Source organism: Podarcis bocagei (genome assembly GCF_964188305.1).
Source record: "Podarcis bocagei genome assembly, chromosome: 7".
NCBI lineage: Eukaryota > Metazoa > Chordata > Lepidosauria > Squamata > Lacertidae > Podarcis > Podarcis bocagei.
Genome location: NC_138132.1, coordinates 57,113,616 through 57,126,835, shown reverse-complemented (window position 1 = coordinate 57,126,835; position 13,220 = coordinate 57,113,616). Strand labels below are relative to the sequence as shown.

Below are 13,220 nucleotides of genomic sequence, written 5' to 3'. Positions count from 1 at the left end.
TCCTTCACAATGCCTCAGATTCTCAAAAGGCTGTTCCTTTGTTTTGTTTTTGCGCAGAGATCTCGATGCTCAAAAGATTTGTGCCCTCCCCCCCTTCCCTTATGCAAAGGAGGAACTGGAGGAATTTACAAAGCTTATCCTGTACGTAAGACCTTTATCTGTTTTATGAAATTCCGTATCAGCAATGTCTTGGTTTGAATGCAGCAAACAAACAGATGGCAGATTAAAGCTCCTAAATCATATTAGTAAATTCTCCGATTTCATCTCTCAGCATTGTTGAACTTTACAGTTGTCAGGCGTAGCAACTTTGACAGGTCTTGAACCAAGAGAGGAGCTGTAGCTCAGGGGCTGAGCATCTGCATTGCATGAAAAAGGTCCCAGGTTCAATCCCCAGCATCTGCAAGCAGGGCTGGGAGAGACTCCTTGTCTGTAACCCTGGAAACTTTCTGCCAGTCAGTACAGACTGCATGGAGCTAGATGGACTGGTGACTAGACAGTATAAGGCAGCTTCCTATGGAAGCTGCCTTACACTGAGCTATCAAGTTCAGTATTGTCTCTACTGAAAGGCAGAAGTTCTTCAGGGTTTCAGGTAGGGATTTTCCTAGCCCTACATGGAAATGCCAGGCAATGAAGCTGGGACTGTCTGCAGGAAAAACACATGCTTTGTCAATGAGCTACAGCCATTCCCCAAATGAATCCCTTCCATCTGGATCTTGGATTCCTAAGATTCTCAAAAACATCTTTATCACACTGCCTGAAGAACACAGCAAAATAAAAATAGTTAGAAAAGTAAACAGACAGATAGGTTTTTGGAAGTCTGGATTGCCACTGAATTCTTTTTCCACTACGTGATATCTTTCCTGAGCTCCTGCTAACAATCATAAACCACCAATGGCAAAACATACTGAAATTTGCAACTTATGAAAGAGAGGGGTGGCAGTTAAGACTTCAGAAAATAACAGAGAGTACAAAGATATATTCACTAGTCAAAATCCTGGCTGAACGTTGAAGAGACCTTCAGAAGGTGCTGAAAAGGAAGGACAAAGCTGGGATTCCACAGCATCTGCTGGTCACCAAGAAGGCCTTCAACTGTTTAGATATTTCCTTGCCCCATGCTTTCCTAAAGTATTCCAGAGAATATGTTCAATGAATGGGTGGCGGCACAGGCAGGGTAACTTATTTAGCCAAAGGACTGCACTCCCTCTTGGGAAACCTCCCGGGGGGGGGGGCACATGCCAGTGGTTGGTGAAGCACAATACAGAGCAATGGATGCAACTCATAACTTTGAGCTGCATTCTATATAGAAGTCAAAGTTATCTATGAACACAAATCTCCATCCATCCTCCAGGAAGCAAGAGGTATTATCACAGTTCAATTTCATACTTCAGCCACACAAAAGCACTCAATGAGATTGTGGATGAGGACTTGTGAAAGGTGTGGTGTAGGGAGAGGGTTGTGGCCTGGACAGAGTCCTGAGGGCCAGAGAGTGAGTGAGTCCTGGAGCACCATATTTTCCCTATGACAAAGTTTCCCCAACCATGGCCTACTATACTCCATATGAGAATGCCGAGACAGTAGACCTGTGATGGCCAAACTTGGCCCTTCAGCTGTTTCGGGACTACAATTCCCATCATCCCTAGCTAACAGGACCAGTGGTCAGGGATGATGGGAACTGTAGTCCCAAAACAGCTGGAGGGCCAAGTTTGGCTATCGCTGCAGTAGACAAACAACCAGTACACCACCTGTACCTCTTTTTGCATATTGCATCCATCCATAAACAACTGACAAAATTGCAACTTACTTCACGGTCCAACAGCACTGGCGACACAACAGTGACAATGTCTCCTTTCTCCGGGTCAATATAGAACATGTTTGGGGATGGCTTGTCCGGGGTCTGCTTAAGGATATTATACCTCAGCAGAGCATTGTCTGTAGCTGGATCATCAGCATCAAAGGCAGTCACACGCATCACAGTACTTCCTGAAAAGAACAAGAATAACACCAATATGAAAACTTCATATCTGGCATGTAGCAATACAGATAATATGAACATAAGAAGAGTGGAGAAGTGGGAAGAAAGTGCTCTTGTGCTCCTGCTTGTGGCCTTCCCAGAAGCATCTGGTTGGCCATTTTGAGTACACCATGATAGATTAGATGGGCCATTGGCCTGATCTATCTGGGCTCTTACGTTCTGATGTTCATTGCTTGCCAAGGCCCCATGACCCGCAGTTCCCTGGTGCATAAATAAACACATGAACAAGTGGATTTTGCTTTATGGGTTCAAATAGGCCACAACTTTATTGGTTACAAACGTGAGTAGTTCGGCTTAGGCACTGGGTGAAGCTGGATTATATCCCAACTATATCCCTGTCTGCAGGGAGTCCAACTAAATGTAAACCACCAATAGGGGGAGCCCTATAACTTACATCAAATTGGGGCACCCCTGTTGGGGAAGTGGTATGTCTGGGCCTGGGACAGAATCCACACCCACGGATCCCATTAACAGGATTCCCGTACCCAATGCTTAACTTCTCAAAGTTGTGACAATTGCTACAAGGTAAGTGAAAACCACATGGATGGAGCCAATTTGACAAGTGGAAAAATTCCCTCCCGGTCCCATAAATATGGCGGTCAACATTATTCTATAGCAAGGTCATATTGTCGTAAAAATGAAAAAGAAGGTGGGTGGGTGGGAGAGCTGGCAAAGGGCGGTCTCCTGGCCATGTCATGGTTTAAATATACCGCAGAGATACACCCCGCTGGCACTGATTGGTCAGCAGGGCCCACCCTCCTGGGCGGGGGTCTGCCCAGTGCCGTCGTCATGGCCAAGCCCAAGCCCCAGCGAGGAGGGCGCCCATCTCAGGCCCCCGGCCGGATCACCAGAGGCCCTGAGACCTGGCCGCAATGCCGCCCGCCCAATAAGCTAAGTGGACTTGCAAGCCATTTTTTGAGCCTTTTCCAGTTGAAGAGCAGGCTACCCCCACCAACATTTTAAGCAAATACACAACAAAATAAACATGGCAATGATATGGGCCCTACATGCCAAAGAGATTACTGTCTATCCATGTGCTTCACTACAAACTCCAAAACCAACCAAAGACGTGTTCAAAGGATCTCATCTATGTGACAAAGGTGTTCACTCCCTGCAGCGTGTGGTTCAGTTCCAAACAGGACTTAACACCCAAAGTACACTGGTGGAGAACTTCATCCTCAATCAACCAGGGGATGCTGCAAACTCAATTAAAAGTCTTTAATGAATTTTTCCATACCCACCTCATTAGGCATATTGTTCAGCTGCCTAAAGAATCCCCTGCTGTGATCAAGTTGTAATTAAAAGAAGGCAGGGGATTATTAACCCCGGAGGCCTAAGACCGCTCCTTCCTCTCCAAATCTAGCATCCCAGTTTACATGAGCTGGCTCTTCTCACTTGCCTGTTCAATCACTTAAACGCCCATCTCCTAAATACATAGCAAAACTCTCCAAACCAAGTTCTGGCTAGAGATCTGCAAAGAAGGTTTTCCTGGGCTTTCTTGCACCAATCTGATAGGTTCATGGGAATCAAGTGTTCCTTCTTCCTCTCTCCTTAAATCACAGATATGGTGCAAAGAGGTGGTTTGCTTACAAAAGAAAGAATGAAGCACTCTTAGGACATCCTAACTCTTAGGATAATTAGGGGCAACAAATTTTGTCCACCTCTTCCTCATTGTACAAGCTCAGGAACTGCAAAGAAGCCAATATATTGCTGCTGCTGCTGTTGCTGCTTCCTTGCTCTCTCCCTCCCCCAGGAACGTTGTTTTTGTTCAGTGCCACCCACCCCTTCCAGGTTCTTTCTTCTTGTTATAGCGACCTTGAAAAGAAGATTTCTAAGGCTTTGCTTCATTGCCACCTCAGGCACAGTTACACCCTTGAGAAATGTAACTGAGAACTGACAGCAACCAGGGCTTGTACATGAGTGATTAAAAGTCAGGCAGCTCGAAATGGAGAACAGTGCTTGTGGAGTGCAATTTGATGTGCCACCCCACTTGGTACACCCTCCCCCCGCAGCAGTCCCCTAAAACATTATAGGCCTTAGCTTTCACCCCTTTGGTTCGCCACCACTGCAGAAAGAGCAGAAACAATGGATATTTATTTTGAAGTGAGGGGAAAACAACCTTGTTTTACCCACAAAATCCCCTTTTGCACTCAGTTCCAAGTAGTGCTAAAATGATTTTGAGTGAGAAAGTCTAATTCAAGTTCCAGAATCATGTCAGTGGTCCATCTACCTCAACATTTTCAACACTGACTGGCTATGGCTCCCCAGGATTTCAGACAGGGCATCTTTCCTAGAGAGATTGGTCATAATCTACCATGAGGTTCTCTGTTGCACCAAAATGAATTAGGAGTTTCTCAAGAGCATCGTGGTAGATTGGGATACAGCTATGGCTACCACATTGGCTTAACTCCCCTGGCATGTTAGAGGTTGAACTTGAAAAATATCCTATGGCAAAGGCATAGATGTGTATTTATTCATCCTGTTGTTGCAGGAGAAATAGTAATAATGAATAATAATGATTAGGTCTGTCACATAATTGTGATTCTGGCTGCCACCTAATTCCAGGAATCTTTGTTGATTAGTGAGGTGAGTTTTAGTCAATTAGCCAATCAATTTGTTAATTAAATTTGCATACGAGTGAGACAAGTGTTCTGAAACAAGAAATATAGTTTGTTTCTAGAGGAAAGACTAATGTGCCATAGCAAGTATTATGTGGGAAGAGGCATCCTCTACGGCATGTAAGAGAAGAGGAGGACCTTTTTAGTAGATCAGTAGCATAAACCTAACATGGCTCAGTCATAGAGATCCCAAGAGACTTCAGTTGAGAGGAGAGTGAGTCTTGATATAGTTGAAGTCACCAAGGACAGAGAAAGCAGGCGGTTACACTAACATTGTATGTGAGTAACATCCCTTCCCTCACCCACACCCTGTAAGAATGAGTGTTGCTGTTCACTCATTTGAGGAAATGTAGGTTCTTGCTTAGGGTCTGTTCAATACACCTTTCTGCCTGAGGAGAAGGAAGAGATCCCTTCACCCACAATTCCACCCGCTAAAGCTATATAGACTCCTAGTTAAATCTTACTTCAGCACTAGTGATGGGACAGCACCCTCTAGCAGGAGGCTGAGGGTCTACAAACAAGCACACAGAGCTCTCCTCAACACTTAACTACAGCTGTTATGTGCCCCTCAATATCTGCCACCTGAGGCAACTTCCTCCTTTAAGGACAATATCTTTCAACCCACCATATCCAGGGGGCTGAAGTTTTATTTAGGGGGTGTAAGACAGACCATGCGGTACACAGTTTTGCTCCTCAGCACCTCACTGATACTGCTGTTTCCCTCCACAAACATCTCCCCACCCATCCAAATGATACATATTTTTGAACTAATACTAATGCATTAATTAGATTGTGTGTGTGTGTTCTTCACTATTGTTGCAACAAGATTTTTCTGTTTTTTAAAAAAAGCACAGTGCATTTCTTTAAAAGGTAATAACATGAAGATCAATTGGTTTTGGTCTGTGCTCATGTAGCTGGGTTCATATTTCAAAAGGATCTATAGCTCAGTAATCACCCAAATGTATTAAATTGAAGATGCATACCTCCCTGGCATTACTCCATCATAAAGTTTTATTCTTCATAAAAGATTCATTTCCCAAGACTCATAAACTGACTATTTCTAATTTGGTGTCATTTTATAAATGCTTCCATTCTGGGCATCAATCATAAATGCAGCTGGGTTCTGCGGCCCCAAACAACAGCTTGCAAAATTATTGTGTTAAAACAATATGTCTGTTGCATTGCATACGTGTGTTTGTGCTTGTGTGCATTATATAATCAAAATGTGGAACAAGTTAATTAACATATGTACAATCAGCAGAATCGTCAAAGTTCTTTCACATACTTGCAAACAATGCTTTTGTCTCACAGTTAGGAAAAATTCAGTTTTTCATGCACACTGCCCCTTTTTTGGTCATAACTTCAAGCTAGGCATCTGAGGAAGTAGCCCCATTCACTTTGCAAAGTTTCCCACCCAGTTTGTGTTTAAAGGAAATATTACCTAATTCACACTTTCTGGAAGAAGAAGAAGAAGAAGAAGAAGAAGAAGAAGAAGAAGAAGAAGAAGAAGAAGAAGAAGAAAGAAAGAAACTGAAATACACAAATCTTTCAAAAAAATTCACTTCTTTGAATTTTGTACTGCAGTCTAGCCAAGTAATAGGTACCAAAAAAAGACAGATACTAAGGTGAAGTGTCCATGTGAATGTATATATTCATGAAAATAACATACCAAATTATATTGGGGGTATCTTTATAAAAATATGCCTATTCAAAGAAATTTAAACTCAAATGTTGATGAATTCCCCTAAGGAATTCTTTTTTTAAAAAAATAATAATAATCTCAAACTGATGTGGTGATGTGGAAAATGGTACTGGAGAGTGGAAAAATGAGGAACTGAGAGAAACCAACATTGACAGACTTGGCAATGCCTGGTCAATAGAACCAGTGTGGTGTAGTGTGTGGACTGTTGAACTATGATATGGGAGACCCGGATTCAAATCTCCATTTAGTCATAAAGCTCACAAAGTGATCTTGGGCCAGTCACTCACTCTCACCCTAACCTACCTCACAGGGTTGTTCTGAGAATAAAATGGGGAAGGAAAAACCATCTACACAACCTTGAGCTCCCTAGAGGAAAAGGTGGTATATAAATGTGATGAAAAAATAATAATAAATAAGAGTGAAACCTGCTGGTGTGAGCCCATCCTCTCATGTCAATCTTGTATCCCATTTCACCTTCTGAGCAAGGTAGTTACACATAATGGTTGCCTCTTTCATTTGAGAAGGGGATGTGAGGGAAGCAAGGAAGCCTAGATTATGAAAGGCCTGCCTAATTCATTGTGATCGAAATAAATCAACTTTTTGGAAAGTGGAATGGTGGAGGGTAGATGACTGGCTGAGACGCTCATCATAACTAATTACATGTTTGACTGTCAATTTGTACTTTAAAGAAAAACAAGCCCCGGGGAAGCAAAAACAAATAAAAGAAGAACGATCTATTATGTCTCCAATCAAGTACATTTGAATTGCAGCCTCAAATATTAACTTATGGCTGTTATTAAACTTGGAGGCCTCGTTCAATAGAAGGATGTTTAGCGAGAATTAATGAGTTCAGTCTCTTAGAATAGCTGAGCATTTTGCAGAGCCAAAAATTTCCTAACCTCAGGAACTCTTGTTTTGTCTAATGCATATTTACATGGCTGCCTAATGCAAGTTACTTTAAAGATTCAAGTTGCCCTTTCAGCATTCTTCACAGTAAACATCTCACCTGGCTAATATGTAGAGGTCAGGTGAGCTCTGCTTACTAATGGACCCTCCATATTGACAGCCCAAAAAGTGTACTAAAGATGTTGGATTTCTCTATGCCTCAGGTGTTCACTCGTTAAATATGTCCTGTCCCATTTATTCACAAAAATCCACAATTTAGGAGTGTTAAAATATGAACTTCTTTCACTTTTCAAAATACAGTGGTACCTCAGGTTAAGTACTTAATTTGTTCCGGAGGTCCGTACTTAACCTGAAACTGTTCTTAACCTGAAGCACCCCTTTAGCTAATGGGGCCTCCTGCTGCCGCCATGCCGCCGGAGCACGATTTCTGTTCTCATCCTGAAGCAAAGTTCTTAACCTGAAGCACTATTTCTGGGTTAGCAGAGTTTGTAACCTGAAGCATATGTAACCTGAAGCATATGTAACCCGAGGTACCACTGTACACATTTCCAAACTTCATTTCTTTCAAAATATGCATATCTAAAAGTAGTTTCTCTCAAAATAATGCATTCTCAAACACATTTCTCTTTTAAAATAAATAAATAAATAAATGAGAAGGATGTCACATCAGAATTCAAGGGACAACAACGTCTCAGTTCACAAACTGATTGCTCCAGACAGTGCAGATCAGGTAAGTTTGCATTTGTCTGACCTGGTATCAGACAGTTTCATATATGCAGATAGATAGATATTCCATATTCTACTCTTGCAGGCCACTGTTGTTGTGAAAGAAAAGTCAGTGTAACAAGCTTAACACTAGTTTGCTGGGATTGTCCTGACATAAATTCACTGGGGCAGTGGGTGCAAGGACACCCCCCGCCCAATGGGTCCATGAGATGAAAACCCATTCTCGCGATCAAGGCTGAGCTTTAGGCAGCTGTCAGACACTGCCCCACCAGCCCCAGTCTACACTCAAGTGGTCCCTACCTGACTGCCTTGCTACTTACAACTAGTCCAGGCGACTGCACTGCCTGACAACCCCCTCCTCCTTGGTCTCAGTGTTGCCCCTTGAAGAATTCAACAGGGAGGAGGATGGGAACAAAACTAGAATTAGTTAGCACTGACTATTCTTGACTGTGCCTTCAACTACTGTTGGTCTCCCTGCCTTCCACCTTACTGGTCCCCAAAGAGCACCAGACACCACTGGGGTTGATTCAGAAGCCAGGGATTGAATCAGGAGTCGCAAGTTGATGGATGCACAGAACTGTACCAGAACCAGGAAGGCTGTGCCCATTTATTCTCATTATGCTCATGAAGAAGTAGCACGTGCAAGCAAAGATGTTGGTAACAAGCATGCAAGTTCTGTGCCTGTTGTCATCCCTGCTGTGATCCATGAATTGGAGGCTGATTGTCTACTACAGCAAGAAGCCTGCTCTGCTTGTCCATGCAATGTAGAATTTCTACTTTTCATGAGCAACTTCCATAAGTATAGGAAACTTCCTGCTGCACAGGCAGCCCCACTTCATGCTCCCACAAGAGGCAGTGATGCCCACAAACTTGGATAGCTTTAAAAGAGGATTGGGCAAATGCATGGTGAAGAGAGCTATCTGTGGCTGTGAACCCTGTTGGCTATGATCTGCACCCACTGTTGGAAGCAGTATGCCTCTGAATACCAGTTGCTGGGAATCACAAGTAGGCAAAGTGCTGTTACCCCAAGTCCTGCTTTTGGGCTTCCCATAGGCATCTGGTTGACCATTGTCAGAAGACCCGATGGGCCACTGGCCTGATCCAGAAAGCTCTCGTGTTTTTGTGGAGGCTAAAATAGTTCTGAATCAGGAAGATGTTCCAAGATGAAGTTCTGCATGTTCACCACATGAGGCAGCCACACCAAGTGTTTCCAATCCAAGCTCAGGCAAACCCAAGCATCACATACATACAATCTTATATGGATACTGTCAGGGAACTGACATCGGAGCCAGAGGTGGAGGGAAGGTTCTCAAGTGATGCTGGAGAGGGACCCAGCAGGGAGAGGGGTAGCTCATCAGCGGGGGAAGGAAATCCGCGCAACACCAGGGATAAAGGGGGGCAGAAGGGGGAATCAGCGAGAGGGCTCCAGGACTCTTCGCTGGACTCCAGCGGGGAGAGCACGGGTCCTCCGCTACCCACACCCTCCCTGCGCAGAAGACTTTCGCGCAGGGAGAGTAGGAGGAGACTTGGCGTCAAACAGCTTTTATGCTGGAAAAGGTTTAAGAAACGCCCACTGACGGATTCTGCTAGTGACTGAGGCAGCCACGAAGTGAAGGGCTGTCCAGACAGAAAAGGTTTAACAAGCCAACTTAGCCAGGAGTGGCGGCAACTTACGCACGAGTAACCCCTATATTCATCACAGATACTATCTCTATCCATCATCTATTTTATGCATATTATACCCTGTCTGTTGCGAAGGGTTCTTTTTCCATGTGAAGTTGAACAGGAGGAGCTGACAGATACAGACTTTTGGAACGTTGGACATTTTCAGTGTAAAATAAACTCTGTGCGACTGACACTTTCTCTTTCAGATCAATTACTGGATGAGATTTAAAACACCACAGGAACACTTGGGGGACGGGGGAGCCACTAAAACCTCCAATATGACAGGAACCAGTCTTATAAGTTATTTAATTTTCTACTGGGGGGGGGGGAAGCAATCTGAACATTCCCTTCCTTGATTTTCCCTAACCCAAAGGCATAGTTCAGGCATAAACAATAGTAGCAAAGTTCATACAAGCAATGAAGTGGAGAGAGACTGAAAGTTGCTAATATTAACATGAAGGGAAAATGTTAACGCAACCATATATTATGGAATGCAGCAGGTACAGTATGTCCTGTAGAGTCTTTGTTCATGTGATGGATAAATGGCCAATCGTCTGTCATCAAAGTATCTCTCTTTTTGCCCCCTAGACACACAACAGTTTTTCATCAGTTATTCAGAAAGTGCAAGCTACATTACATTATACTGTTTTTGCACATTTAAACCCTTTGCTGCTTTACAGTTTCTAGCTATTGATATTCTTGCAGCTATTAAGAAGTAACCAATTAAATGTTTATACAATAACCTTGATTGTCTCCACTGTATACACCCAACAAAGCTATTCCATGAAGGTTTTTTATTCCCACCCAGTATTTTTGTTGTAACTGGATGAGATTTAAAATACCACTGAAGCCCTTCGGGAGCGGGATTGGTGCTAAAACCTCCAGTATGACAGCAATCAGTCAGAAATGACTTATAAAGGCAAGGCAACAGTAGTAAGTGGGAATTACTTTTCCATTGAATGCTCTCATAAAACATCAGCCAAGTGGAGATTTACGGCCAGGTCAGACTTTAGTAATTCCAGCGCTTAACCTCTCCTACTCCCTCCACCCTCTCCCCCACCCCAGGGAACTTTATAGGTGTTTGGGTAGGAGAAATTATTCATGTGCTAAGGTTACTTGGAAATGAGTTATGTCCACTCTTGTTGGTAGAAATATACCTCGTTGTTGAACGCCAGCATATGTTAAAAAGCATTCATTAAGAGCCTGGCGCTCTTGGAGGGATTGTGAAATATGGCACATCCAGGAATAAGGATGTGAAGGTGCATTGTCGGGAAGGAACCATTTCTGATACTGATGCGCTGATGTTGAGCTCCCTTATAGAGATGGAACCAAACTACTAAATCCAAAGATAGCTGGAAAGAGGAAGGAAGGGTAAGAAAATGTTATATGTTACCTTCCCCCTATAGCAGAGATGGTGGATAGGGTTTTTCATCTCACTATCCTCTGTGGTGGAATATTACATAATTACATAATTACTTATTTACTTAATTGTGTAACTAATTATGCTATCTACCGGTATATATTATTCTGTTGTCTTTGTTCATGGAGTTTTCTTGGCAGGGATATTGGATTCCTGCTCCAGGTGGATCACATTTAGTCAAAGCTCTCCACTATGACCTGTCCATCTTGGGTGGCCCTGCACAGCATAGTTCATAGCTTCTCTGCGTTATTCAAGTCCCTTTGCCAGAACAATCCATGAAGGAAATCAGCCCTGAGTGCTCACTGGAAGGACAGGTCCTGAAGTGGAGGCTCCAATATTTTGGCCACCTTGTGAGAAGAAGAGACTCCCTGGAAAAGACCCTGAATTTGGGGAAGATTGAGGGCACAAGGAGAAGGGGATGACAGAGGACGAGATGGTTGGACAGTGTTCTCAAAGCTACCAACAGGAGTTTGACCAAACTGCGGGAGGCAGTGGAAGACAGGAGTGCCTGGCATGCTCTGGTCCATGGAGTCATGAAGAGTCAGACACGACTAAACAACTAAACAACAACAACAACAACAACAACAACATATATTATTCTGCACCATTCATTTCAATGTGAAGAAAATCAGATGGGGCCATCTGGCTTGGCAGCAGTGCATGTAAAAAGGATCTAGGGGTAGACCACAAGCTTAACATCAGTCAACTGTGTGAATCAGCAGCAAAAAAATATCCTCATACAATTCTAGGCTAAATCAACAGAAGCATAGTGACCAGATAAAGGAAAGGAATAGTACCACTCTGTACAGGCTTGGTCAGACCCCACCTGGAGTGCTGTGTTCAGTTCTGGGCACCACAGTTTAAGAAGGATATTGACAAGCTGGAACATGTGCAAAGGGCAACCGAGAAGGTAAAAGGTGTGGAAACCAAGCCTTATAAGGAATAATTGAGGGTGTTGGCGATGTTTAGCCAGAAGAGAAAACTGAGAAGTGACATGATAGCCATCTCCAAATATCTGAAAGGCTGTCACTTGGAAGATGGAGCAGCATCCAATCCAATGGATTCAAAATGCAGGAAGCCCACAACTTGTGCACGCTTTACTTCCACGCTCACAATCTTATGCAGGTGGTGGGGGAACAAATAAATGGAGAGCCCTTGCTTTCTTACTGGGCTTTGAGAAGGTAGCATGAAGGCTCCAGCAACATCTCGGAGCCCTCACATTGCCTTCCTTGCCAGCCTCTGGGAAGGAGGTATGGGTGCTCTGGGGGGTATCCCAGAGGCTAGTAAGGAAGGTGCCACCTTACTTAGCAGGGTCTGGAAGGGTCATAGGAGGTCTCTCATGCCCTTAGTAAGCAGCCCTCTGTCTCACATGGGAGTGATTCCAGGGGTTCCTGGCTGCACAATTTTGCCTTTGTGCACAGACCCCTGAAACTGAACCCTCGGGTTAGTGGCAGACCCACTGTACATGAAAGGAGATTCTGATTAGGCAGCAGGAGGAACTTTCCAATGGTAATAGCTATTTGACAATGGAATGGACTACCTTGGAAAGTGGTGTCTTCTCCTTCACTTAAGGTTTTGAAAATCAGGGATTCTTTAGCTGCGATTCCTGCACTACAGGGGGTTGGTTTAGAGGACCCCTGGGGTTCCAACTGTACAATTCTATGGTTTTGTGTAGCACAGCATGGGAGCCATCAATTATATATTGTTTGTGGGATAAAGAAAAAAAAAGAGCAGCAGCAAATACTGATTGCATTGGCTGGATTGAATTCCATTCTGGACTGAATGGAATGAATAAGCAAACACTGACAACTTCCGTGCCCATTTCTGTATCCTTTGGAATTCTCTGACACCCCAAGTCGGAAACTATTTCCATCTAGGGGGCTCCTCCAATCCTCACAGACCATTTCGACAGCTGAGCAGGGCTTGTCCACCAGTTAATAGTCGTATGTCGCAATATTGTCAAGTGGCACATTTTGCTTTGCCCTCACAGTTTCAAATCACACCATGTGGGCAATGGCACAGGGTTTTGTAGGTGCTGCCTATCAAGGGTGCCTGATTTTGGCAGAGAGCCACACCTTTACCTATCCCTTAAATGTGCATCTTGTATGCATTCTCTTCCTAAAATTCTCATTTTCTACACATTTCCCCCAT

General features: G+C 43.7%; 1 protein-coding gene across 2 annotated transcripts in view; it reads right to left on the bottom strand.

The window, feature by feature from the left end:
* The window catches only part of CDH13 (cadherin 13), a 715,034-nt gene that overhangs the window by 198,170 nt on the left and 503,644 nt on the right, over positions 1-13,220 (bottom strand). For both annotated transcript variants that reach the window (XM_081201168.1, XM_081201169.1), the window contains exon 7: positions 1,802-1,980. In XM_081201168.1, the coding sequence (XP_081057294.1) occupies positions 1,802-1,980 (179 nt within the window). The remainder of the gene's footprint in view (positions 1-1,801; positions 1,981-13,220) is intronic.